Source organism: Haliotis asinina, chromosome 6 (genome assembly GCF_037392515.1).
Source record: "Haliotis asinina isolate JCU_RB_2024 chromosome 6, JCU_Hal_asi_v2, whole genome shotgun sequence".
Classification (NCBI taxonomy): Eukaryota; Metazoa; Mollusca; class Gastropoda; order Lepetellida; family Haliotidae; genus Haliotis; species Haliotis asinina.
Genome location: NC_090285.1, coordinates 41,700,165 through 41,726,810, shown reverse-complemented (window position 1 = coordinate 41,726,810; position 26,646 = coordinate 41,700,165). Strand labels below are relative to the sequence as shown.

General features: G+C 38.8%; 2 protein-coding genes across 2 annotated transcripts in view; one reads left to right on the top strand and one right to left on the bottom strand.

The window, feature by feature from the left end:
* The first annotated feature begins 11,861 nt into the window (after nucleotides 1-11,861).
* Nucleotides 11,862-26,646, top strand: part of LOC137286116 (E3 ubiquitin-protein ligase rnf213-alpha-like) — a 251,401-nt gene continuing 236,616 nt past the window's right edge. The window contains exons 1-2 of the mRNA XM_067817776.1: nucleotides 11,862-12,400; nucleotides 22,862-23,220. Of these exons, the coding sequence (XP_067673877.1) occupies nucleotides 22,872-23,220 (349 nt within the window). The 5' untranslated portion in view covers nucleotides 11,862-12,400; nucleotides 22,862-22,871. The remainder of the gene's footprint in view (nucleotides 12,401-22,861; nucleotides 23,221-26,646) is intronic.
* LOC137287884 (uncharacterized) lies at nucleotides 17,720-18,559 on the bottom strand. The gene has a single exon (XM_067820261.1). It carries the CDS (start codon nucleotides 18,557-18,559, stop codon nucleotides 17,720-17,722), a length of 840 nt encoding a protein of 279 aa, XP_067676362.1.

The following is a 26,646-nucleotide window of genomic DNA, read 5'->3' as shown; positions in this document are numbered from 1 at the left end:
AACATGTTCAAAATGTACACCTATCTCCTGTCATGCAGCTTGTAAACATCTTGAATATGAGAATTACCTCCCTTGCTGCAGCCTCCTTATCAGTAAATAATAAAATCGCCCCATTTTTTATGAAATATTTCTTTCAACAGGCTACTCACAATTCTTCTAAGACTGTAAATTCCTTGTCATCTCTAAATGTGGTCTTTTGTGGAATAATTTACGTATGAAAAGCAGAACGACGTACAATATATTCGTCATCGAGGTTTGTTTCGTTGCTACAACAAGTGCACGGAGAGCTCATCCAAGGGGAGTAATTCTGAGTTTGGGTTTTCGTTAAAAAAAAATATAGCCATCAGATGCTATTCAAGTCGCGGTATTACATCTCAGTTATATATGTACAATTGTCAATAATCAAATGCAACGTACATGCCAGACACATGTACTGTTATTCTATAGAAAATTCATATCTATTCCTTTTTCAAACGGACAGCATGTAGCGGGTGAGGGAGTTAAGTGGGTTTAATTTTACGCCGCACTCAGCAACATGGCCGCTTATACTGGCCCTATTCTGATGGGGTGCCAGTCAAATCGACTGAACAAATCTGGTCAAAATGTCACACCATATTGGTCAAAATGCCCCGAAGTTTTGGTCAAAATATCCCAATTTGTTTGAAGTGATTAAATATATGCTCTAAATGCATAGTTTTTGTCACCTTTACACTCTTCAACTTATTATGCTCTTCATATGATATTATATGGCAGGCATGGTTTGCTGAAGGCCTATTCTACCCCGTGACCTTCACAGGATGAGTAGGCGGTCAGATAGCAAGCTAGAGTCAAATCCTTAAACACTACTTTGTTTTCATGGTATCTCAAATGTTGTTACAAAAGTCATGTGGCTTATCAGTGACAATGTCTGCGTTTCACATACGACTCTTCAAAGAACGACGTCACTTGTAAGCAATAGGAAAATAACTTTAATATCTTGGAGTACAGTCCTATATGCAGCAGATTTACGGCTTCACTGTGAACGAAGGTGGCAACATGGCTACGGATGTGATTTTTATTTATTTGATGAACTACACAATAACATTGGCAAGGATAATAGATATAATCAGAGCATGATAATTCACTGGCTTACAAACAATAGTATCGATGGTGCATGGTGGGCGAGATGACTAAGGTGCCAGGCTAGTGAACCAGAGAGGTTGAGGTGTCGGGATCGAGCCCACCTGTGACCGGGTGTAGAAACCTTGGAGTCAACTTTGTGGGCAGACTCTTTCAGTGTTGTCACAACCCCTAGTGTACAGTACACAACCCTGTGCACTTAAAAGAACCCACGAATCCGTTGGTATATGACCAGATGGTGGTCACATTTAAACGTGCAAACACCTAGTTGCGGGTACAGCAACGTGCAGTGTACTTCGACAAAATACTGTGAATACGTGTCCCAATCCACCCAGCTGTGAATGGGTACCTCGTTAGGGTGAGAGAGCCTCGGTGAGCCAAGTGGCAGCAATAGTTGTATACTCCCCAGGGAGTTGAGATTGAAATACGATGTGCTGTTGAGATTGACATCCAGTGATCGAAGGGAAAATACTACCGCCTTCGGCACGCACTAGTGCGTGGATATGTGCGCTATATAAACATCCTATATCACCATATCATCGATAACACGTACATCATACGCATCATTAAATGAAGACGGTAAATATAGCATCATTGTATGGGGTTATAAAACTGGCCTTGACCACATTCGAGCATCTTCTAACAAGTAAGATACAACCTGAATTACAGTTGTCCAGATAAAGAATGCACACGCACGCACGCACGCACGCACGCACGCACGCACACACGCACGTACACACACACACCTTGAGTGTGAGTACCTAATTTGATGTGGAGGACGCTTGTCTTTAAAGTAAAGAGTATAGAACGACATGCTGCCTAAACCTCGACATACAATATAGAAATACGTTTTTGTTAAACTTTCAAATTAAAATCAATTGGTAAATACATTTTTCTGATGAAACAAGAAATTGGAATTTATGTATGCATAGTCTTTTCACTTTCACACACAAAAGCTCGGATTGGCAGAAAAGTAAGTCCTTGTCTGACTTGGTTAATGAGACTCATGTTGTAGGCATGTGAGACTCATGTTGTAGGCATGTGAGACTCATGTTGTAGGCATGTGAGACTCATGTTGTAGGCATGTAGTTCAAACGTATATAAACCACCAATATATAGTCCCACGTTAGTCCCTTTTCTGACTTGAGCTGTGTGTTACGAGTTTTATGTTTCTTGTTCAGAGGGGTAATTTGACGGGTCTGCACGGTCTGTTCCTCAAGTAGATTCTAGCACTCCCTTCGGAACAATTTGACAACCCTCATACGTGCATCCCACCCAAACACTGCATTCAACAGCTGGTCGATCTCAATGGATATGTTAGTCCCGTAATGGACGCACTTATGATTACCGTGCTGATTTATGAAATAATCACACTTTGTAGAACCTCAACAAAACAACATTCTTCAAGAACAGGGCTGCACATTCTCCGGGAATGCTCAGTTCACGTTCCTGAGTGGTTGCGTGTATAGTATGTGTTACATGATATACTCTGTCAAAAAAAGAAACGCACAGGTGAAAATAAAATTTCAAATTCACTTTATTGTATTTTTATGCAAATCAAACCTAGTTTCTTTCACCAGACATGATGATATCATTTTCATGGCCATGAAAAATCGCTTACACACATCTTTTCACGAAATAGTGATGTTTGAAGGAGAAATTAATATGATTCATGAAATTTGCACGTGGAAATGAAACTTTTCGCGCTAAGCATGTGAAAATTGCTGTATTTATGCACCACTATGCAGGGTATATAAGGAAGGCATAGAACACTTTCCAATTAGCGTGCAACGACATTCAGCGACGAATTGAAAATGCCAAGTTTAAGTGCAGCTGACAGGAACATCGCCATCGGACGTCTAGAAGATGGCGAATCATAGTCATCTGTCACATGGAACTTTAACGTTCTTCATACAACTATTTCCCGTTTATGGAGGCGCTACAATGAACTGGGATCAATAGGAGGGGAGAGTGTTATGGTGGGGGGGGGGGGGGGGGCATTTCCTACAACATGAGGAGTGATTTGGTACACGTCCGGGGAAACCTGGCAGCAATTCGTTATCACCCGATCTGAATCCAATTGAACATTTGTGGGACCAGCTTGATAAAAGTGTCCCTGCGACGTCAGCCTCAACCTCAAACACTGCAGCAACTGTCTCAAGCCTTGCAGGAGGAATGGACCAGGATACCCCAAGCACGGATTCTGAGACTGATCATGTTTTTGCCTAGGAGGTGCCAAGCAGTGTTGAATGCTCAAGGCGGTCACAACAGATACTGACTTTCACGCCGTCTGTACGTCGAGTGTAACGTTTCCAGAAACATGGTTCATGTGTACCTTGTTACAGTGACTGCTGACATCACCCAAGTGAAATTTGATGTTTGTACGGTCATTATTTCTATTATTATTGACAAATAAAATAAAGTGTTTACATTACTGAATTTTCACCTGTGAGTTTCTTTTTTGACAGACTTTATTCTTACCCTCTTCTCACTCGGTGAGTATGTTTTCATATCAAAGTTGGTATTTCGTACAGTGATACTCTTGACTACACTCATCAGATCTTTTTTTTTGCGTTTCCTGAAGAAAAGAGAACATCATTGAAGAAAGAGTGGGGAAGTATTATCCGAGCAGTAATTGCTGACAATGATGACCATACAAAGTACTGAGTTTGACGCCATCTTGTGGACTCAAGTAAACAGAAACAAAACAATAAGGACTGGTGTGTTACCTTTGAACAGGGAGCCAATATAGAGGGGGAGAAGAAACTCCTCGAAAAGCCGCTGAACGTATGTCTCGGGTCGTTACGTAACCAGTGTAGCCAATATGGTGGCAGCGTAGTGTTTAACATTGAGCCCGGTTTATTTTCAACCGCTGATTAAGTTTGCTGAGTGTTGTAACAACTGAAATCCTGCATGTAGACGACAGGTTAACTATTTTGTCACTTCAGTTTAAGTGAAATAATTGGTATTAGGACAGTAGATTTGTAGTAAAGTTTCTAGTCGGTATGTTATAACTCACTGGCGTCTATTCTCGATTCACCGTGAAGATAGACTAACTTGTGCCAATAAAAACCTCTTTCACACATTCGTTTAATTTTTAGAAGGAAAACGTACCTTTAGTTGAAAGGTATTTGCAAGTAATAATGACAGTTTTTATGGCTTAAAAAATTGTTAGGGTGTAATTGGGGTGTGTGAAAAATATGACATTTCGCCGATCTGTTCTGATCCGCCTTTAAAATGCTATACGCCGTTGTTTGAGTATTCCTAGTTACTTCCTCAAAAACATCTTTCACATACACCTTTAATTCAATTGAGGGGAATATACTATCATCTGAAATGTGTTTGCAAGTAATGGTGATAGTTTCCTAATCTAAGAAAGAATGTTAGGGTGTATTTGAGGTGTGTGAAAAATATGACATATCGCCGATCTGATTTGATCCGCTATTGATGCTTGAGGGTCATAGTTCCATAACTTCTTTCTGTCTTGTTGATCTTATTATTTGACAAAACTGGAAAGGTGTTTTAGAACGCTTTGTGACAGTTTTACACTTGATTTATGATGGCAGTGTGACAGTGTCAGTTAACATTTTGTTAACGTCCATTCCATTCCCCACATGCAGTAAGATATCTGGATTAATTATTAATGTAAACACAAATGTCTCAAAGTAGGTTTTTTAAAGGACAGCTGCTGTTAACACGTGTTCTCGCGATACTTGTGCGTTTTTTAACATGTTTTGGGAGGGAAGATCGCGGTGTATCATTTATTCTTTCATTCATTCACATATGTACTTCTTTCTTTTATTCTTTTTCTGTATTTCTTTTATTTATTCACACAATTCCTGCTCTTAATTCTTACCATAATTCATTCATTCATTCACTGTAAAATTCCGACTGATAGAATATAAACTGGCTGAAGTTCTGTTAAACACAACTGAAGTTGCGCTGGGAACGAACCAAGTGACTGTGTGCGCTGGAGCATGACGAGGCACACGTTAATTAGTACAAATGGCAAATAAAGAAAGGAAGCGAGTGACCTATCCCTGTTGTAGAGAATCCCTGCTTTGAAATTACATGAAATAAATGCTCCTTGTAAAAACGATCTATGCGTTTCTTTTATTTTAGTATTTTAGTCAGATGTGCTTTATTTCCAGTTAAGAAATAACAATGACATTTGACCAGAATATGGTAAATACACGAGAAACTGTTCCTGTATCGATGTACGGTATACGAATATCTTTGCTTAAACTAGAATTACATGTGTTGTATCCCTACTGTCAATATGTTAACATTTAAAATGATATTTGCTAAACAGAAAAGAACGTTAAAGCTACTAGTCTTGTTTATCTTTAGTATAGCTCAATGTATTTTGACACAAAGTTTAAATGATGCTACTATCAGATGCATGTATGCACATTTATATCTATATGGGCTCAGTCCCTAAGCTGAATAAAGTATTGATTGAATGGATGACTGGTCAAAGAGGGAAGTACTGGGATGATAAAAGAGGACACCAAATGTGGTAGACAACGCCTGAAGGTTCTTCTTTGTTACTCACAGAGGCAATCAACATCAAACGACTCAGCCCGACAGTCAACAGAGACCAAGGTTATTACATCCTTATGGATTACGATCAACTAATCAAGCCTAATCAAGAATATCCTACCCTTGCCCACTGACTTCGTCATCGCTTATCATACCAAGCCTCGTGTCAACGCACTATACATCAACCTCCTCTATTATATAAACTCACATAAACGCCATGTACATACTTCCTGTTGTTCATATGTTATGAATCCTTTGTCGGTAATAACATCTACACCGAAACGTTGCATACACTGCGAGAAAGAAGTTGTATATCCATAAAAATCTTCATCTTCCCTAAGCCATTTATCTATACGCTAAACTGTCAGAAGTGGTCTCAGGGAGGGAAGTGCGGGAAAGGAAATTTACTCAAAAAGAGAGTTTACGTAAAGTAAAACGATCTCTGCTACTGTAATAAAGTACAGTCTTTTAACGGCATTTGGAAGCATCACGAATTTAGGGAATGTTTTTATTTATGTTGACCGTGTGTTATTTCTTTGGTTGATTTTTAAGAAGTTACAATATTGCAACAAGAGTAGGACGTTGTGGTGTGTTGGCAGTGTTGGACACTTAACACCACGATAAAATTCAGCACACCTTTCATGTATGTCCGCAGGAAATCAGCTGTAGGATGCCCATTATCAACAACCCAAATACAACTAGAACTGGACCGGCTGTGCGGTACACAGCTTTTTTATTGTCACCATTTCCAACAAAATTCAGTACCAAGATCTCTGCACGAATATGCACACACTGCAAAAGCGTCTGTTACATCGGTTACCATATAATATATATGTATGTTATACATGTACATCTGAAAACGTTCGAAGATAGCTGAAGATAGCTAATACCAGAGATAATACTTCATTCAGAGAAAAAAAACTCTGGAACCGTGTTCCCTTAACGCATGCAGCACTTCAATCTCTAGTGGACGGTTAACAGTAGCAGACACGCATATTTCATTGTCACAACTTATATCAACAATTACGCATTCACGCTATCCAATGACAATAAATATATCATAAGTCAAATATATCAAATCCGATAATGAGGGTGCATACATCTTCAGCCTGAATCGAGGCTGAATCGTATTTCATGAGACAGTCCCATGTCTGCGTCCTCGTACGAGGGGATGGCAATAAGTTTTGAGCCTTGAGCATTTTTCATACTAAGGTGTCACAGCCTATGGTACGACATTGAACCTTGGGGTGTAGCTGATGTGATGTATAGGTTTTGGTATCCTACTGTCAGAAGTTATTGAACAGCTCACATTGACAGAAAGAGACCCCCCTCACAGTAGTGAAAATGAATAAAATTGAGTATAGAGCAGTAATTAAGCTTTTAGTTCTTGAAGGACACTTGGTGAAGAACATTGAAGAAAGGCTTTCAGCGGTTTATGGGAAGTCTTCCCCTTCATCTGCTACCATCAAACAATGGGTCAATGAATTAAAGCATGGTAGAGAAAGTCTTGAAGATGACCCCCGTCCAGGTCGCCCAACAACAAGCACTAGTCAGGAAAACATTGACAGAGTGCATAGACTTGTGCTGGAAAATCGTCGAATCACACTCCACGAGTTAGAGGAGACCACAGGCATTTCACACGGATCCATCGAGACAATTCTTCATGAACATCTCGTCATGTCTAAGGTGTGCGCAAGATGGGTGCTAAGAATGCTTACAGATGAAATGAAGCAAACAAGGGTCACCACAGGCAACTCCATGCTAACCAGATACAACAAGAATCCAGAAGATTTTCACTTTAGGCTAGTAACCTGTGATAAAACCTGGATCCACCACTATGATGCTGAGAGCAAACAAGAATCCATGGAATGGAAACATGTCACTTCTCCCAGGACCAAAAAGTTCAAAGCCAGATCATTGCAGAAGGTAATGGCGACAGTCTTCTGGGATAGCAAAGGCGTCATCCACATAGATTACTTACCAAAAGGAAGAACAATGAATGGGGAATATTACGCTAACTTGTTGAGGCAAGTGCGACAGTCAATCAAGGAGAAGCGCCGGGGCAAGATCAGACGTGGTATTCTTCTACGTCAAGACAATGCTCGAGTACACACCTCTCGCGTTACAGCCGCTGCTGTCCAGGAATGCGGGTACGAAATCTTGCCGCATCCCCCCTACTCTCCAGACCTGGCACCAAGTGATTACCATCTGTTCCCAAATCTCAAGAAACACTTGCGTGGTCGTAGATTTCAGGATGATAATGAGCTTATTGCTGCTACTGAGGCTTGGTTTGAGGACCAAAATGGCGCCTTCTACAGAGATGGCATCAGCGACTGGCAGAAAAGATGGAACAAGTGTCTTGACTCACAAGGGGCCTATGTTGAAAAATAAATGTGGTTCATACCAATATTTTGTGTATTTCTACGCAAGGCTCAAAACGTATTGACATCCCCTCGTACCTTAAGCCACAGCTAGTCCCCTATGCAAACCCCGAACCAGAGACACATGAATGTATCGCCAAGTGTGAACATTGATCAGTGATGTCATTTGGCGAAAATATGCGCCATACTCCGACTTTCCATAAACATACTCACAACTACTCACAGAGATTTGTTCTTGACCAACTGATCAGTGGTCGCCACACAGACAAACATGTAGACGGGAAAGGTTTCCACAATGTGGAGTACATACAATCAATCCGTGTATCGTGTGAGACGTGGAAAGACAACAATTCGTACTTTTTGTGCTATTTAAATATTCTCTGAATAATTTTCATAAGACGCATTCAGGGATATTTGCAGTTCCAAGTATATTAATAGAATTACACGTCATTAGTATCATCAATACCGGTATTGAGAATTTAGTTATATGACTCGTGAAGGTGCCGGGTAAACATACTCACAACTACTCACAGAGATTTGTTGTTGACCAACTGATCAGTGGTCACCACACAGACGAACATGTAGACGGGGAAGGTTTCCACAATGTGGAGTACATACAATCAATCCGTGTTTGCCTTCAGCAAACCATGCTTGCCATTAAAGGCGACTAACCTTGTCGTAAGAGGCGACTAACGGGATCGGGTGGTAAGGCTATCTGACTTGGTTGACACATGTCATCGGTTCCCAATTACGCAGATCGATGCCCATGTTGTTGATCACTGGATTGTCTGGTCCAGACTCGATTATTTACAGACCGCCGCCATATAGCTGGAATATTGCTGAGTGCGACGTAAAACTAAAACTAAAACTCACTCACACACTCACTAGTTTTACGCCGCCCTTAGCGATATCCCAGCAATTTTCCGTCGGGGGACACCAGAAATGGGCTTGACACCTTGTGGGAAATCGAGCCCGGGCGTTCGTCGTGAAGAGCGAACGCTTTAACTTCTAGGATACCCAACCGCCACAGTAATGGTGTTGAAGGAAGGCTAAATTCACCACTAAGTCTGCTAGCGTCATTGATGAAGCGCCAAGCTACTAGTAACAACAATTCTTAAAAGTTGTAAATTTCTTCGTTTTTGTTTGAAACACAACTGGGTTTTTACAAACATTCTTAACAGTATGGAAATCACATTTATTTCTTTAATGTCAGATACATTCTGTTTCAAAAGGCACACATTTTATTCAAAATGTTGACATGGAAATCCATTTGTTGACACTTGCTGAAAGGTGTCAGACACAGACTAATGCTTAGTCTCTGAATAGATAATCATAAATTTTGATAGCAGCCAACAAACCTGTCATAAATTGAAAAGGAGCCCGAGGGAGACCAGGGATTCTGAACCTGGGGAAATCTTCAACCTGGGGAGTTGCTTCAATTAGGACTTTAGTATTGCAGGGAGGCTAGGGCGTAGGGAAAATAGAAATGTGGTTCAGGGACTGTGAGAGTGTCAGACCATAGGCCCGGTCAAATTCAGTGGTAGGTTGCTATCCGCATTTATAAATGCGAGTCAGGGTGCTGTTGGTAGACTGTGACGGAGATTTCAAGAATTCAAACTAGTCAGCAGTCTTAGATGATAGGCACACACATGATTAACGCTGCGTTATGACACCGATTCCTTAACGCAGCAGATCTTCCAACAGAACACTTCAATGTTAACACAGTAAGGATATCCAGGATATCGGTAATTTCCGTATATCGTACGTGTGTGCGGTGACTCGAGATAAAAAATTACTACAACGAAGTACCAAATGAGTTCGGCATTCCCAGCGGCGGGGTTCATAGAAACTGTTCCGCACTTGTAAGAGGAGTACACTGAAAATTACAGAAAAGCGCTCAACCAATCACAAAGCGACACCTAGGCGTGAAGTGTGATAATTATAGGATATCAAACGAGCTTCCCCTTTCATATCAAGTTTATGTCCCTCGTGAAATAATTTTGGTTTGTCACGAGCTTTAGTGAGTGACAAACCAAAATAAAGCTCGTGACAAACCAAAATTATTTCACGAGGGACATAAACTTGATATGAAAGGGGAACGAGTTTTGTATCCTATTTATTACCCACGTTCTAAAAAGTGAAAATATCGTTAAAATAAAGCAAATATTTTTCTTTCCTATATAGAATCATGTAACGCGGATTAATACATCATATTGGTGATTGGAATGTGAACTGCTTCACTCCAGGACAACGTACGCTGCGTAGAGGCAATGTATTTCCTATACCGCGCCTAATCACAAGAAAATAAACAAATTCAGACTGAATCAAGTCGTAATCAAAATTTAATTCTTTTCAGTTGAGGATTTGTTTTCAAAAGCAATAACATAATTCATCAAAACACTTGCGAAGTGTAAATATTTTGAACTTGACTATGTGACCTAAATCTTGCCTGAACGTCAGTCGGCCATAACTGTCGGGCTAGTCGTCATGTTGAGAAGTGCTCAAAAGAAGAAGATTCTAGGAAGTATTTAATTAGGAGTGGCAAACTGAACAGCAAAGATGAATGTGTGTAACAGGGAACTGTATGTCCCAAATAGTTGAGCTTAATGTTCTTCATCTGAGGACGAGTTGCCGTAAATGATTCGGCGACGCTTTGCGCAGGATGCCAGTGACGCCTTCTCATCTCGGCTTGGAATTCCCACTTGTCGAGATTCGATGTTTATGTTGAAGACTCCACCAAAAAAACACAGTCTACAACCTCGAACGAAGACGATTTCAAGCCTATTGTCTTCTGATTCTGGGAAGTGCTTTTGACCCCTACATGAGAAACCACGGGAGGCATGGCAGTGACAACATATGTTTGTGCGGGAGGACGCGCATGGATACGGCTGACAGTGGCAGTGATAGAGATACAAGAGCGCCTTTTATAATAATAAACATTATGATGATGCTCTTGGTTCTATCATTTCTATTAAACGTTCTAGGCTTGTGTTAGGCTATACATGGTTTGACTATTGGCTCAAAAGAGGACGATGAATTGCAATCTAACTCGGAAACCGTTAAACAGGGACAGTCACGTGTTCGAGAAGCACGCGTACAAGTGCCGAGAAAGTTTTTTCTTTTTTCATTAACTTGTGCTGTGCAGTTATTTCTTCATTAACGTGTGCTATCCCGTCTGAATCCTTTCTCCCACAATAGCTGCTTTCATTTCTGATTCTTTGCCAATAAAGCTTAGATCCAAACAATATATTTCAGTCATCTTCACTTCTGCATGTTCCATGCGCATGTTTGAAAAGACTGTAGATACCGATCACTGCAAGAAAAATACGATCACTGCAAGCATGCACAGTGGGTGTACAGTCATTGGACCCCGATCACTTCACGATCACATTTAGATAGATAACATGAATATTATGTATTCAATAGGGCAAAGACGTCACATATGTGTGGGAAAGTGTATCATTATCAATATCGGCCTATTGAAATGATGTAAAATAAAACCAATAGGAAAAAAACCTTAGTATTTGTCCACGTGAAAAGATATGTTCTGTCCATAATCGACGGTTGCTTCTTTCATGTTAACCTACCAGCTTGGAACTTTCTATTTATAACAACCACATCCTGTGCATTCGGGAAATGCTAATATTTCAACCATACTGTTCGTGTTTCATAAGTGGTGTCTAGATTTTTAACATCGATCTTACATTCGCCACCAAAACAAGCACGCGATCACTGCAAATGCACACGGACAGTCACCCCATCACTGCTGCACCTCTGCAGGACAGTGGTTCCTGGGGGGTGGTTCCTCATGACGTCACTGCAGTGTTCTGGCGACAGAGTTACGCAACCTGTCTGTGGCTTTTCGTTCCATTGTGGGTTCAACCAGGGAGACCATGTAGAGATTGTAGATTATCCCTGAATCAACGCACGTGTCTCAAGTGTGCATGCGTGTGATCAAAACGAAAAACAATTAACAGTTTTATGAAACAGTTAATATTCACTTATGGTTGGGTGCGTTGAGAGCAGGCCTGGTATTGTAATTGAAAATCGAAACCGAAAACAGCAAATGAGCCTGAACGCTTTAGAGCACTTGTGAAAAAAACATTTCGTGGGACTGAAAAACGAAACAGAAAATAGGCCTTTCTTAGTTTCCAAGAACGATATCGTTGTGAACCTTACGCCATACCAGCTGGAAGATTCGAGCATCACCCAGGACCAGGTTTATCCTCCGTGTGTTGCAAGCGTTACTCCAAGAAGTTACTTTCTGCTGATCGGTTTCCCAAACGATAATAGATCTGTATACATTGGTACATTGATCCGCTCGTGAACCAAAGGCGATGTTACTGTTAGACTTTAAGGTAAGTGAAATATATACATGAGCCTGATGAACAAAGACGATCTTGAGCTATCTTCATGTTAAAGGGGCACTGATGCGGAGCATTTTCCGTGGACTGGTGTAAACTTTTGTTATTGTTTTTCTCCCGTGAGTACCCGGATGATATCCCAGAATTCGTGACTGGTTCGTGACCTCTGCTGCGCAGTCCGTAAGCGCAATTGATAGTTTAATTATAGACAGATCAACTGAGGTGAAGTCAATTGTACTTCATTACAAATGTATTATGAAAACAAATGAAACACTTTGAAGGTTAATCATCTGCCAGTGGTAGAAATGGTAAAAAACTATTAGGACGGAAAAATAACAAAGCCAATGTACGTCTCTATATTTTGTCTCATAACCCTAATTAGTTTATTGTCATATTTGTATGATTCTGAAAATTAAAAAAAGAACACACGATTTGCTTATACTCATAGTAAATTTCTAACATAACAGCAACCTTTATACATTGTATAGATTGCCAATGTGGATCCTATTTCACATACATACGCGATCTAGTGTGTGTTTTCTGTCATACAGATTCTGCTGAATGCTACAACAAATAAATTAAAACAAAATGCAAACAATGAACGTAAAACAGACTAATTTTATAGCAACAGTGTCAGGCTACTACCTTGTTCAGGAATGTATCCATCAATATCCACGTAAAAGAAATCGTATTCCATTCATCTGCAGCTGGTAAATAATCCTGCTCTGTGTCGCGTGTCTTACAACTGTCTCATTTGCGAAAAAGTAACACATGGTTTCACGTCTTTCGTTGGTGAAAACTAGATAAACCTCTCATTGGTCTCCCAAGATAGCACACCTGGCAACTAATTGTATGATGTCCACTATTCTAAGTAATTTAGTTGACCAATATTGAGCAATCAATCAATCAACGCAAGGGTGGTTAATTCTTTAAAGGGAGGATGTTGTTTTTGCACTCACACTTTACGACAGGGTGTAGTCATCTACACACACTGCCTTTTGACAAATCCGCTAGAAGAACAAAAGTAATTAATCAATCAGTGTGTTATCGGTTAATCCTTTGATCGATGTTTGTTTTTGTAACTCAGGTGATAAACCCTCTTGCATCACTTACATGCACATATTACATAACATACAATACATTTGCCATTACAGACCTTAATTTATAATGTTGAGTATTTACTCCAGACAGGAGAAATGCCAAATGGGAACCTTTGTTGAGTAACCGAAGTGGTGTTGCTACTAATTATACCTGTTATAAATTCATGAATTGACCATCAAGAGAATGATGACAAATAACACGTGTAGGTTTACACCATCAAACGCGAGTTACAGCAAGGAAGATGTAATCTCTGTGTCGCATGCAGCCTGAAAACACTTATGGGCCGAAACTGTTTTGAGGATACCAACGGAATTTCGTTACATAAGGAATACACACAGGCATTTGCTGTGTACTTTGGTAAATAAGTGAAATAAGTTTTTTTTACGTAAGACAATTTTCAGATTTCTCTACCAAAGCCAAGGTCATCGTTTTTTTGTTTACGAATTCAAATAAATCAACTGTGTGTTTTATTATCATAAATAATAAACCATTGTAGCTACCATAGCTGCCAAAATTTACGTATGCTATTTGCTATCACAGCTCAACCAACGCTCAAAACTACCTAAATATAAAGCTTTGCAATCTTCCGTACTGAAACAAATGGGTTGCTACGTGCCTGTAGACATCATATTTTCATGTAACATGATTAAATATAGAGGTTAAAAACACAGAAATAGGATCAAATTGGATCAGAAAGTATACCATCTAAGCATCCGAAAAGAACTACACTGCTGGGATATATGGTTACGATCAGACAAGGAATACCATGGATATTTTTAAACAAATGGCATGTGATGGGCATCCGGCCTCCTGACTGTTTAAGTGAAGAAATTTTGCTAATATGGACAGGAGCCCAGTTCCTTTGTCCGTCATGGTCGAAGGAGTGGTCGCTGACCAATTTGCGGTCTGCTTTCGTAATTCGACCGTTGGCGAGAAGCATTATTCGCTCCGCATCAGTGCCCCTTTAATGGCGAATTGTAGCTGCTACAATTTAGCTGCTAATCGATAGGGTAACACTTCAATTCACCTTTCACACTGTATTTATGAATAGTGAACAGTTGTCTTGAATTAAGCTTCCTCCTTCCCATTATGGTCTTTGACATCAGCACCATTAGTGAAATTTCCACATACTTAAATCAGAGACCATATAATCTATATGGTCTCTGCTTAAATGTTATCATTAAATTGAGTAGAAGTCATTTTATTTATAATTATATAACTTGCAAAATCTAGGAATCATCTTCAGGTACGTGTACATAAGTTTTTTTCATCATTTCATTGATTAGTTATCGAATTACAACTGCAGTCAGCAGCTTAATTTAAATCTTTCCCATAGACAACCATGTTAAACCTGTTTGGTATGTCTAATATGTGTTGTTTAAATAGCTGCAATTTTCATAATAATTGAATGGAAATTATGTATATGTAGCTGAGTTAAGTATTGAAAATTCTTCTTGCAAGAGGTAATTAACATGCAAGTCTATGGTAATTTCACTAATGATGATTCCTTTATGGCCAACTGCTGTAGGTATTTACAGCCATGTGCAGTTTCATATTTATGGTGAACAACAGACGAGTAGTTGTGTATTGCATATTGCGCTATATGTTCAATTTTTAGTTATTTGTCAATATTGTCACAACAGTTACCTGAGCATATTAATTACTCATCAGTTTTCAGTTTTCAGCTTATAACATTAATCTGTAACATGCATGGTTCTGATGTTTTGCTTGTTCTTAACTACTAACATGAACAATCATGTACCAAGAAACAGGTACCACTCTTAAAATAACACACAGCTGATACTGAAATATAGACTTTGTATAACCTCGGTCCATCTTCCAATTCATAAAAGTACTACAAAAATACAAGACAGGGCAGACACTCCACAGAGCGGGTAATAGCCATGGATCCACATCGACAAAGCGATCTCATGTAATCCCCATAATCCAACGTGACCATATAAGATGATTGACAAGACAGGGAGTAGTAATTATTATATTGTATGCAGTTTATCTGACGAAGTAAAAGTCATCACTGTTTTGAGTACATCAACTCAGGAACATTTAGTTATAGTAAAAAACATGCCAATCAAACAGATTAACAGAACTTTATGAATGCAAAAATAATAAGCACAGTCATGATTGGTAATGCATACTCTATTTCCTCTTATAAGCGCCTGGGTGCTTATAATACATGTATCAATGGATTACCAGACCTTGCGCATATTGGGGGCCCTGTGCTGGCTGTGCACCCCACTTCTGGATCCACCAGTGCACAATGCTATGGTATCAGTGCAATTCTTAGAAGTTTACAGAAGTGAAAGGACTGTGTAAAAGCACCAACCTGAAAACATCAAGTAGATCAAAGCAATCACTTTTGGAATTCTAAAAATCATAAATACTAGTCCTTAGGTGTCACTGACAAATGGTTAAATATTTTGGAGAAGTTTCACTGACAAATGTTTAAATACTTTGAAGACTTTTAAATGTAAATATGACAGTTATAGTAAAGGAAAACAAATCTTGTAGATTCAAATTGAATTGCATATTTGTATGACTGATAACAAGATAGTAAGTTGCAAGTAGCAAGATATATATAGAAATATATTATTTGCACTCTATAACTGTTTTGAGATCGAGACATGAAAAATGTTGTGTTTGGTAGAAATACCAAATAGTATGAATCCTTTCTTTCCATGTGTTATTTACTTAAAGAGTTCTGTTTACATGTCTCAAATAAAATACCTGGAGGATTTGATAGGAGAAACATATTCGGAACATTTGATAACATGTTTAGCTCAGTTTTGTGTAACTGGTTAGAAATTTTAGTAACACACTTTTAAACATATATGAAAGTTTAAATAGATTTTTTGTAAATATTTGTGATTGATAGATTGGTTATTAATAATGTGTGTAGGACTCAAGTGCAACTTTACTTCATCTTGATTTTATTCCTTTACTTTTACTTGGTACAGATTCATACTTCACAAAACTTCTTACAGCTTGATACAGATTGACTGAAAAAATAAACAGATATTCTTACTTATGATAAACAATGTGTAAATACCAGTAATCTACATTAGAATGATAAATATGTAATTGCCGTATGCAATATTGCCATAAAATGTAGAATTATTTGTGGTATAATACTTACAAAATATTGCCTTACGCAAACACTACAAATATATACATTAATAATTGAATAAAGTAATGATGTTGTCTTATGCAATTTTACCAATAAAGTTCTAATTGCTTTATGCAATATAGAAAATATAATGTAAAACTACAGTGGAATAAATATTTCGAAAGCTTTCCTAACCTTATGAGAGAAAAGAATGAAACATTTAGCTTATTTCTTTGGAAAATAAAGATTGTATCAAATTGTAGGATATTTACGGTAATTTTGGAATTTGTGACAAAAAGTGTAAACTTTACAGAAAAACTTTCACCAAAATGCAGAAACCTAATGAAATATGTTAAAAACATAATTTGAACCTTGAAAATGAACTTTACCAATGCACTGAACATTGTTTACACATTGCGAACTTACAGCGATGCAATATATGATAAACAACCAGAAAAAGACGTATTCTGCTTAACTTACAGCATAAAGATATTAATGATAGAAATACTATTGCATGTATAATATTATAATAGTTACAGTTTGTATGAGACAGCATTTCTTAGGCATAATTAAAGAACAAAAACAAAAAAAAAACATCAGCAAGCATGGGCGCAGCCCTGACAGCACGAATGCCTCATGCGAGTAGGGCATGTAACTCTGCCATAGCACCTAGTTAATGCCAACGGCTAAAGAAAAAACTACACAATGCGATTTTGGCCGTTACATACTGGCTCCCTAATTGTGTAGAATATTTCTTTCACAATTACCAAATACATTATACTAATGGCCAAAAGAAAATACCAAACATGATAAATAACCTTACACATGACTTGAACTAGAAAAAAGAAAACCTAAAATTAACAATAAAATAGCACCAAAAGATAACCTACAAAACTTGTGGAAATTCTAAAATGGAAAAACACTGTAATAACAGTCAAATGACCATGAAACATTGTCACTGTAGCATTCAGTTACTTCTACACTTAACCCTTTTCCTGCTGGTCCTGTTTAGGGCCAGTGCACATTAAGACCAATTTCCTGAAATTCAGCACATTAAGGATTAAAGCTCCACTGTCTTGGGATAAGAGTCACTTCTCTTGTATAATAGTCACTGAAATACATTCTTCGGCTTCAAGCAGCATACAGAGCTTGTCTATGGACCTCACAAGTTCAGACAAACTTGTGTGACCTTTCGCACTTTGAACAAGTCCCTTCTTGTCCGAATACACTTCCATGATCTTACCCATTTTCCATGAGTTCCGCGGAGCGCTGTCGGTCAACAGCACTATGTCACCAACTGCAACATTTCTTTTCTTCTGGATCCATTTCTGTCTGGCTTGCAGCATGGGCAGGTACTCTTTGACCCACCTGTGCCAAAACACATCAGTGAGATACTGCACATATCTCCATCGCTGCTTCACGTAGTTGTCACACTTCGAGAACAGAGCAGGCGTTGTCACGTCACCTCCATGTAGACGTAACAGGTGATTCGGCGTAAGGGGAGGTAAATCACTGAGGCTGTCCAGACTACTTGTGATGGGTCTAGCATTCAATATGGCTTCCACTTCACAGAGTAACGTTACTAGACTGTCATCATCCAGCGTATGTGTTTGCTGACTCACTATGCCATTCAGTACTTTTTGAATGCTTCGAATTAAACGTTCCCAAACACCACCATGATGGGATCCATATGGAGGGTTGAATGTCAATACAATGTTCTTTTGAGCAAGGTCTTTGTGAATTTCTGCTTGATTCCATTTGTCGATCTCTTGGTGCATTTCCTTTTCGCATCCAATCAAATTTGTGCCGTTGTCAGACCATATGACCTTGGGCTTGCCCCTCCTGGCGATGAATCGACGCAGACAATTCACACAAGAATCTGTTGTCAGAGAGCTTGCTACATCCAGGTGTACAGCACGTGATGCCATACAAGTGAAGATAATGCCATAGCGCTTAACTTCCACTCTACCACTCTTCTACTCTTCATATAGAGTGGTCCAAACTAGTCCACACCTGTTCGAGAAAATGGGGGCTCGTTGGGTACAAGCCGATCCATAGGCAGGTCTACCATTTTCTGACTCATCTGCGCAACTTTGTACTTTCGGCACACAACACAATTGGATACAAACTTCTTGATCAGTGTCCCTGCACCAGAAAACCAGTACTTTTCTGTTAAGGCACAAAGCATGGAGTTCTTACCAAGATGGCCTACAGAATTGTGAATATTCATGAGAATAAGTCTAGCTACGGGGCTTTTCTTGGTTTCAGCACTGGATGCTTGGATTTATAGGAGATTTCAGCTCGTTGAAGACGACCGCCAACTCTGATCAACCCCTTTGCGAGAATAGGGTCAAGACGGTACAGCGGGCTAGACTTCTTGACAGGATGAGTACCTGTCCAGAGCGTATCTAGTTCTGTGCTGTAATGTGCTCTCTGCATGTAACCAATTACAGCATTTTCTGCATTTTGTGGCATCTTCACAGTTAGACTTACAGGTGCATCACTTTCTTCACTTTCAGTTTTGCTTTCTAGCTTGAATTTGCACTGAACTTTCTTCAGAAGAATTTCCTAAGCCAGGAGGATCCAAGTTACTATTCTGTTCAGTTTGGTCCAACTTGAAAACCGTTTAACAGTCTTGACATGATGTCATCATCTTTCTTGAATGACACATTCAAAGTCCCTTTCAGCTCGACATCGGAGTCAAGTTTGATGGCTTGTAGCATCGAGGAATGTCAATGTCTTCAAGGTATGGTAGATCATGTAACCACTTCTTCCAGGTTTGTTGGTGCTTCTCAGGTAGTGAGTCATCCAAACCTAGTTTCAGTTGACAAAGTTCATGCTGAAGGATCTTGGCTTTTAAAATAAATCGTGACGCCAAACCAAGGGGATCATAAACGGAACTTATGATGGACAGTAGTCCGTGTCTTGTATCTTATCCCTTGCCTGTATTTTGAAGCTAATTCTGTCATTCTCAACTGACCAGTATATGCCTAAGGCTCACTGAGAAGGAAGTTGGTCACAGTCTGGATCCCTGGCTCCCATATACAATCACAGTCCATTTCATGACTGTAATCAGAGCATGCACTAACAATGTTCCAGTCATCGCTATTAGTTTTCTTGAGAGGTTTTGTCTCTTCATGGTCTTCAAATCCAAAGCTGTTCATGTGAAGAAATGTCTGATGGTTTTTCTTGCAGTGTTTACACACAACCTCAGCTGTGCATTCCTTAGTCATGTATCCCTTTGACAAACATCTGAAACAGAGTCCAATTCTCCATAAGAACTGTAGTCTGTCACTATGAGATATAGCAACCATCTTCTCACATTTCTCAAGTATATGATTGTCTACAGAATAGGCATGCTTGATGCTTCAGTTCACTTCTTCTCCCTTGTGCATTGAAAGTACCTTGTTGCTTGTCTCTGTGAGTTTTCTTACTTGACTTCTCGTTGTCAGTCTTATCTGTCTTTGTCGCAAAAGAATACTTTGACTTATTGCATTGAGGTTGTTTCTTGTTCTTGTTTTTCTTACCATCAAACTGGAGTGCTTCTTTACCAAAGACTGGGTCATTGGCCTTTTTGGATTCTTTCTTTACAAAGTCAACTAAATGTCCGAATTTCCCTGTTGTTCTGTGTAGTCGAGAACGTTGACAGCAGGCATACCACAAACCGCATTTTCACATTTGCTCAGGAAAATGGAGAAATCATCGAGACCTTTCGGGTTGTCCGACTTGATAATAGGCCAGTTGAGAGCATGTTGTATGAAGGCATTGATGACGGTGTGTTCATGTCCATAGCGTTCTTCAAGTTCCTTCATCGCAGCTGAGTAACCAATTTCAGCATCAAGTTAGCTAAAGCCCTTCACAATCATGTTTGCCTCTTCACATGTGAAGATAATTCATGTTCTCATCAGCACTGTCAGAGTTAACTAGAATCTTTGATCTGAAATGGCGCATGAATTTCCGAATTCTAAAGGATCACCAGCAAACTGCTTGATTTGGGGCGGTGGTTTCCTCATCTGTCTCACAACTGTGCAGCGTAGATTGTCCGCAGCATTTCTATTACCTGGGACGTCTGTTGCCTGACCTAAAGATTTGTCTCTATCAACATCTTCTCTGTAGGTCCATGGAGTTTCATCTCTGTATTCCCTTGGAATATCTCTGGTTTCCTGGTGAAGTCCTCTTCTTTCATATGGGACTTCACTTCTTTCATATGGAACTTCTCTTCTTTCCCATGGAATTTCTATTCTTTCCCATGGAATTTCACTCTTGTCCAATGGATCTTCTCCTTTTACCAATGGACCTTCTCACTTCTCCAATGGTACTTCCTTCTCCCATGGAATGTCTTTCTTCCCTAATGGTATGTCTTTCAAGATTGTATCAAATTATAGGATATTTACGGTAATTTTGGAATTTGTGACAAAAAGTGTAAACTTTACAGAAAAACTTTCACCAAAATGCAGAAACCTAATGAAATATGTTAAAAACATAATTTGAACCTTGAAAATGAACTTTACCAATGCACTGAACATTGTTTACACATTGCGAACTTACAGCATTGCAATATATGATAAACAACCAGAAAAAGACTTATTCTGCTTAACTTACAGCATGAAAATATTAATGATAGAAATACAAAAACAAAAACAAAAAAAAACACATCAGCGAGCATGGGTGCAGCCATGACAGCATGAAAACCTCGTGCAAGTAGGGCACATAACTCTGCCATAGCACCTAGTTAATGACAACCGCTAAAGAAAAAACTACACTATGCGATTTTGGTCGTTACAATGTGGTATAGCTGCTGTTACGGTTTGGCAGGACTTAGAAATTCTCAAGCCCTTGATACTAATCCCTCACTTAACAAGCAAAAATCTGCATAAAAAACAGATATTTTCACGATCTGCAGTATATTATAAATTTATGGCTTTCTGATGACATGGTTACCATTTGCCAAAAAATCTTTTGCTGACATTCTTAAATATTGACAAGAACACTATTTCAAGCGACTGTTTACTCACTGTTGACAGTGTAGTAGCATGTTCCATGTGCATCACTTGGAAGCAATCATATGGAAAATAGCATTTGGAATCGTTCGTGTATACACCTTTTTGAGATAGGAGTTCAAATCTGAGAATCTCCACTGTCATGATTTGGTAGTTGTGATCTCAAAGGTTGCCTGTCGCCACCTCCTGCTAGGGTTTGTTAGACTCATTAATACTGACACTAAGTAACATAAACTGGAGTGGTTTCAAACTGACAGATATTGATAGAATGAAAGGCATTCCATTCCAATGGTTGGTTGGTTGTTTTATGTCACACCCAGTCAGGGGTTTACAGGACACAAATTCCTGTGTCTTATCCGCATAAAAATTGACTATGTACGAAACAAAATAGATTAGTGCATCCACAGAGACGCAGAAAAAGTCAAAATACTTTTTGGGGGGAAAATGTTTACCAAATTACTACTCAAGTCTGCTACTAGCCGGGTTATAATTATGCAAAGATCATGATACACAATGCAATAACAGTAACTGAATTTCAACAATATTGTAAGATAGTATTAATAATAATATTTAGGCATCTGGGACCCACATTTCAAGTCCTGGAACTCTGAAAATTACAAATGTGAGTCCCAGAGACCCTCGGATACAGGATTCAGGGTAAATCCCTGCACTCAGCATTATTCCAGCTATGTGCATGCAGTCTGTAAGTAATCAGGCAATCAGACTGGACAGTCCACTGATCAACAGCATGAGCATCAATTTATGCAATTTGGCATGCAATAACATGTGTTCTGTTAGTTGTACAACAAGCATTGGCTGTTGAAGGCCATTTCTAAACCTGATTTCCTTTGATCTTTCCAGCGGAGATACTGTTTATGTTATTGGAAAGAAAATCTATGTTTGATAGAATATGTTTGAAGTTTACCTTTTTTTGAAGGCATATTATTTTTGATCATAAGAGATGTGTGTTATTGTCACTATGGTGTCCTCATAACATCTTTTGTCCATCTGTGAAGTAAATAGGTTATCTAACAACATTACAACATTACATAATTACTAACACAAATCACAGAATGCATAGTAATGAAATTTAAAGAAAACCAAGTGTATGTAACATATCATTTCCAATTAATTATGAAAAAATAAAGAGGACACAAATGGGTAGGAGACCTATGCAGAATTTGATGTTTTCTCTTTTAAGTGTAGTGTGTTTTCTTTTGTTTTTCACAGATGAACTAAAATGAAGTGTTCTGGAACAGATAAAGATGGTTCTCGGTGCAGCTATGAATCAGACGAACGATTTTATTTTTGTCCAAAATGTGGTTCGGGTTGCTCTGAAGACCAATCAACAACAAAGAAATCCATCCAGTGTCCTGGCAAGAGTGGGGCTTGTGGCACAGATCTTGCTGCAGATTCAGATGCAAATTTTTGCTTTAAATGTGGTTGGGAGATTGACAAGTCACTCTTTGTGTCACCAAAGATATGCCCAGGTGAACTGAAGGGTGCCCCATGTGGAGCAGAGGTGAAGGAAGGAAGTAATTTTTGTGGCAAATGTGGTTTAAAGCTTTTTTCTGATGATACAATAACAGGTTAGTGAATTTGTTTATAACCTTCAGAAATGTTTGTTGCTCTCGCATTGATATTATCTATGACTTAGAAGTAAGAACATGTATTTGATTATATTTGCGCATGCATGGCCTTCAAAGAACATTTGCGTACAACTATCTTATGTTTGATATTTTTTGGTTAGCTTACATGAATAAAGTTCAAGTGAGCTTATGTTCGTCATTGCCTGATTCAATTCATTCATGTTAGAGCTTGCAGTTTTGACATATCTTTTAAAACTTTAAGACTTATGTAGCCTCCAGATTGCATGTATGAAACATTATTCATCTATTTCTACATCTGTCAGTGTGGCATTTGAAATAAATTATATGATAAACAATAATGGATAGTGATAGTTAGTGAATGTAGACAGGCCCAATGCCGTGCATAGAAGGAATTTTCTTCTTTACAATGGCCTTCTGAATGTAAACATAGACCATGAGGAATGAGGTGACTTAGTTTTCACAACTGGAGGGCATGCCATCTGATGAAGCATAATTTTATAGAATGATATAGGTTATTGGACCAGCTGGTCTCAAACTTGTGGGAAGGAATCCTCTGTCAAGAGCAAAAACATGTTATATCATGTTCCACACAGAATCAGAAGACTCACACTCAATACAAATCCTGACTTATTTACTCCATAAGTGTTTTCACTCCAAAACAACTGATGCAAGCTATGTTCTGTAGTCTCCTCCAGTGACATGAGAGAAACATTGGTACAATCAGTTGCCTGTATTAAAAGCGTTGTTTCTGAATGCATCTGCTGAATCCATATTCAGTACCTCGTGTAGACAACACTTGCCTGGATTAATTCCTACTGATTTGTGACAGGATCCCTGTGGTGTCCGAGTGGAACAAACACTATCTTCTCAGACAAAATACTTTAATTATTAGGAATGACACGTTACATCATGGACTAGCGTCAGACGCTCTGTCCTGCAGCCAGGGCTCGTGTGCAAAAAAAAAGACGGAGATCAATTGGCACCTACTTACGAACCTTTAACACACACAAAAAAAGGAAACATGAATACAGCGAAGCATCCTTAAAATGACCATGATTTAACCATAGTTGCAACAATCCCATGCTCAAACTTGGGGCCCAATATGGTTCCAGTGCAGTTCATATTGGGACATTTACCACTGTCATTGGTTTGAAGTCTTTGAATGGCATTTAGAAATGATGTATATATATATAAACAAAAATTGGGTAAAGTTTTGTTAAGAATCAACAATTTTCACTGAGTGTCATCATTTATTGAACTCATGACAATAATCTGTTGAACGTTTGTAAATTTGATTTACTATACATCAGTTCATGTGTAAACAGTACCCAAAATCTAGTTTAGATCAGTTGACTGAAGTATATAGCAACAATTACACCAGAGTCAAAACTAACAATGGGTAGTATTCTTATATTGCCTTATTAAGGTTTTCTTGTATTTGTCAAATGTCTCTTGCCCCTTGGCCTCTTATTGGTTTTGGTTAACATCAAACTGCTCTATTAGAGTAATTTTTGGCATGATTGGTTCTTTAATTTCATGACCCATCATTAACGTTATAGGGGCATATTTTGTTGTTTTGTGAAACATTTTCTTGAAGCTTCTGCATGAGTATACCCTCTTGGTAACCTTGTTATTACCTTTTGGACACCCACAAAAATAGGGCATTTTCTGAGTCAGGAGCGTGTAGAATTTCATACAATGTCACTTCGAATAAAGAACTCTCAATGAAGAGAGTTTAGTATGCTGCACACAGCAATATCCCAGCTATATGGCAGTGGCCTAGGTTAAATTATCAGATCTGAACCAGACAATTCAGTGATTAAAGTCATGAACATGGTTCTACACAACTGGATACAATGACAAATGGCAACCCCAGTCAGCAGGCCTGTCCACCTGATACTAATACTAATAGTTGTATGTCAAGAATGGGCTGCAAAAGACCAATTATAACCAGGATCTTCATTGGTCTGTCTGAAAAGACATTCATATGAATGCTTGCTTTTATACTGAAGATGATAGTACACATATGCTTCCTTTAAGAAATTTACTTGGATTGCTTTTTGCTATGCTTTGGGTTGTTAATGTTGAAAATGTAAGAGACAGGAACCAGCAGTGAATCTTCTTTCAGTTGAACCCCTTGACGTTTCAGGGCATAACTTCTTCAAATGCTGTCATGTACATAGTCAGAACAAAATGGATGCGTCTCCCCTCCCCCCTCCCTTCTCTTCTCTCTCTTTCAAACTCATTTTGAGACAATTGACTGTAGTGTGTTCAAGGAACAGAAGATGCTTATGTTATGCATAGGAGAAAACACACCTCTGAGGTTTTGTTAGACAATTAAAACTGGAGGGGGAAGGATTTCCAAACAGAGGAAAAGTGTATTCTCTAACATATATATCACATATCTAACATATATGATTGATAATTTCAATGTAGATGATCATTTAAAGGTCACATGCAACGTAAAACACAACTTTGCAGATTCTGGTACCTTTCGGTATGTACTTACCGAAACAAACCATAAAAAATGCCAATTCAACCTATAAAGTTGAAAAAAAAACGCAATGAAAAAAAAGCCCGCGAAATCGGACTTCAAACGTTTCACTAAATTCCCCCCAGCGCTGGGGGAAAAACTGGTTTCAACAGCTGTGCTGTGCTGCGCAGCGTCCATAACACATGCACAGTGAATAGGTTCGCGGAGCTTGGAAAAAGTATGCATGCCCAACGTCTGAGGTCATGAGCAGTAGTCTAATCTTGGTTGTGTACACAAACAAGTAAATAATCTACTCGTTACTTAAAAAAAACTTGTTGATTGTGGTAAGCAATCACAGAGAAAGCTCAGTGTCTGGTTTATTCACACCTATATGTCTGCCTGCTTGTCTGCTAAAGACAACATGCAATACACATCTTCAATCATTGACCACGTGCAATTTGAACTTAACACCTATCAGACTATACGACATAAAGAAAATAAGTTGATTTATGATTCGTGCACCCGAGTCCCGTGTCTGCCACATTATGTAATTAGGCAGGTGTGATACACATGACATGTTTTTATGACTGTGGGTTGCAAACAAACTACATTCATTTTTCTGATGACTAGATCTGACGGAAACTGGTGCAAATTCTTGTCAGTTTCAAGTCCTGCTTTGTACTTGGACGAATGACAGATTCCAGCCACGCAGTAGTTTACCATCTCTACTGACATGATTTTGGATTGGATCGAGTGCAAATTCAGAGAACATGTATTTTCCAAACCCAACAGCTCTATATACATTCTTCATGGATAACGACTTCTTTTAGTGTATGTGATTTTGTTTGACAACAGTATATGAATCCATACTGAAACGACACATCAAGTACACAAAAAGGAAGTTGTTATCCATAAACAATCTTACTTTCTTG

Excerpts from the sequence above, each read along its gene's own strand:
- LOC137287884 (XM_067820261.1), bottom strand. The coding sequence starts at position 18,559 with ATGGCATCACGTGCTGTACACCTGGATGTAGCAAGCTCTCTGACAACA.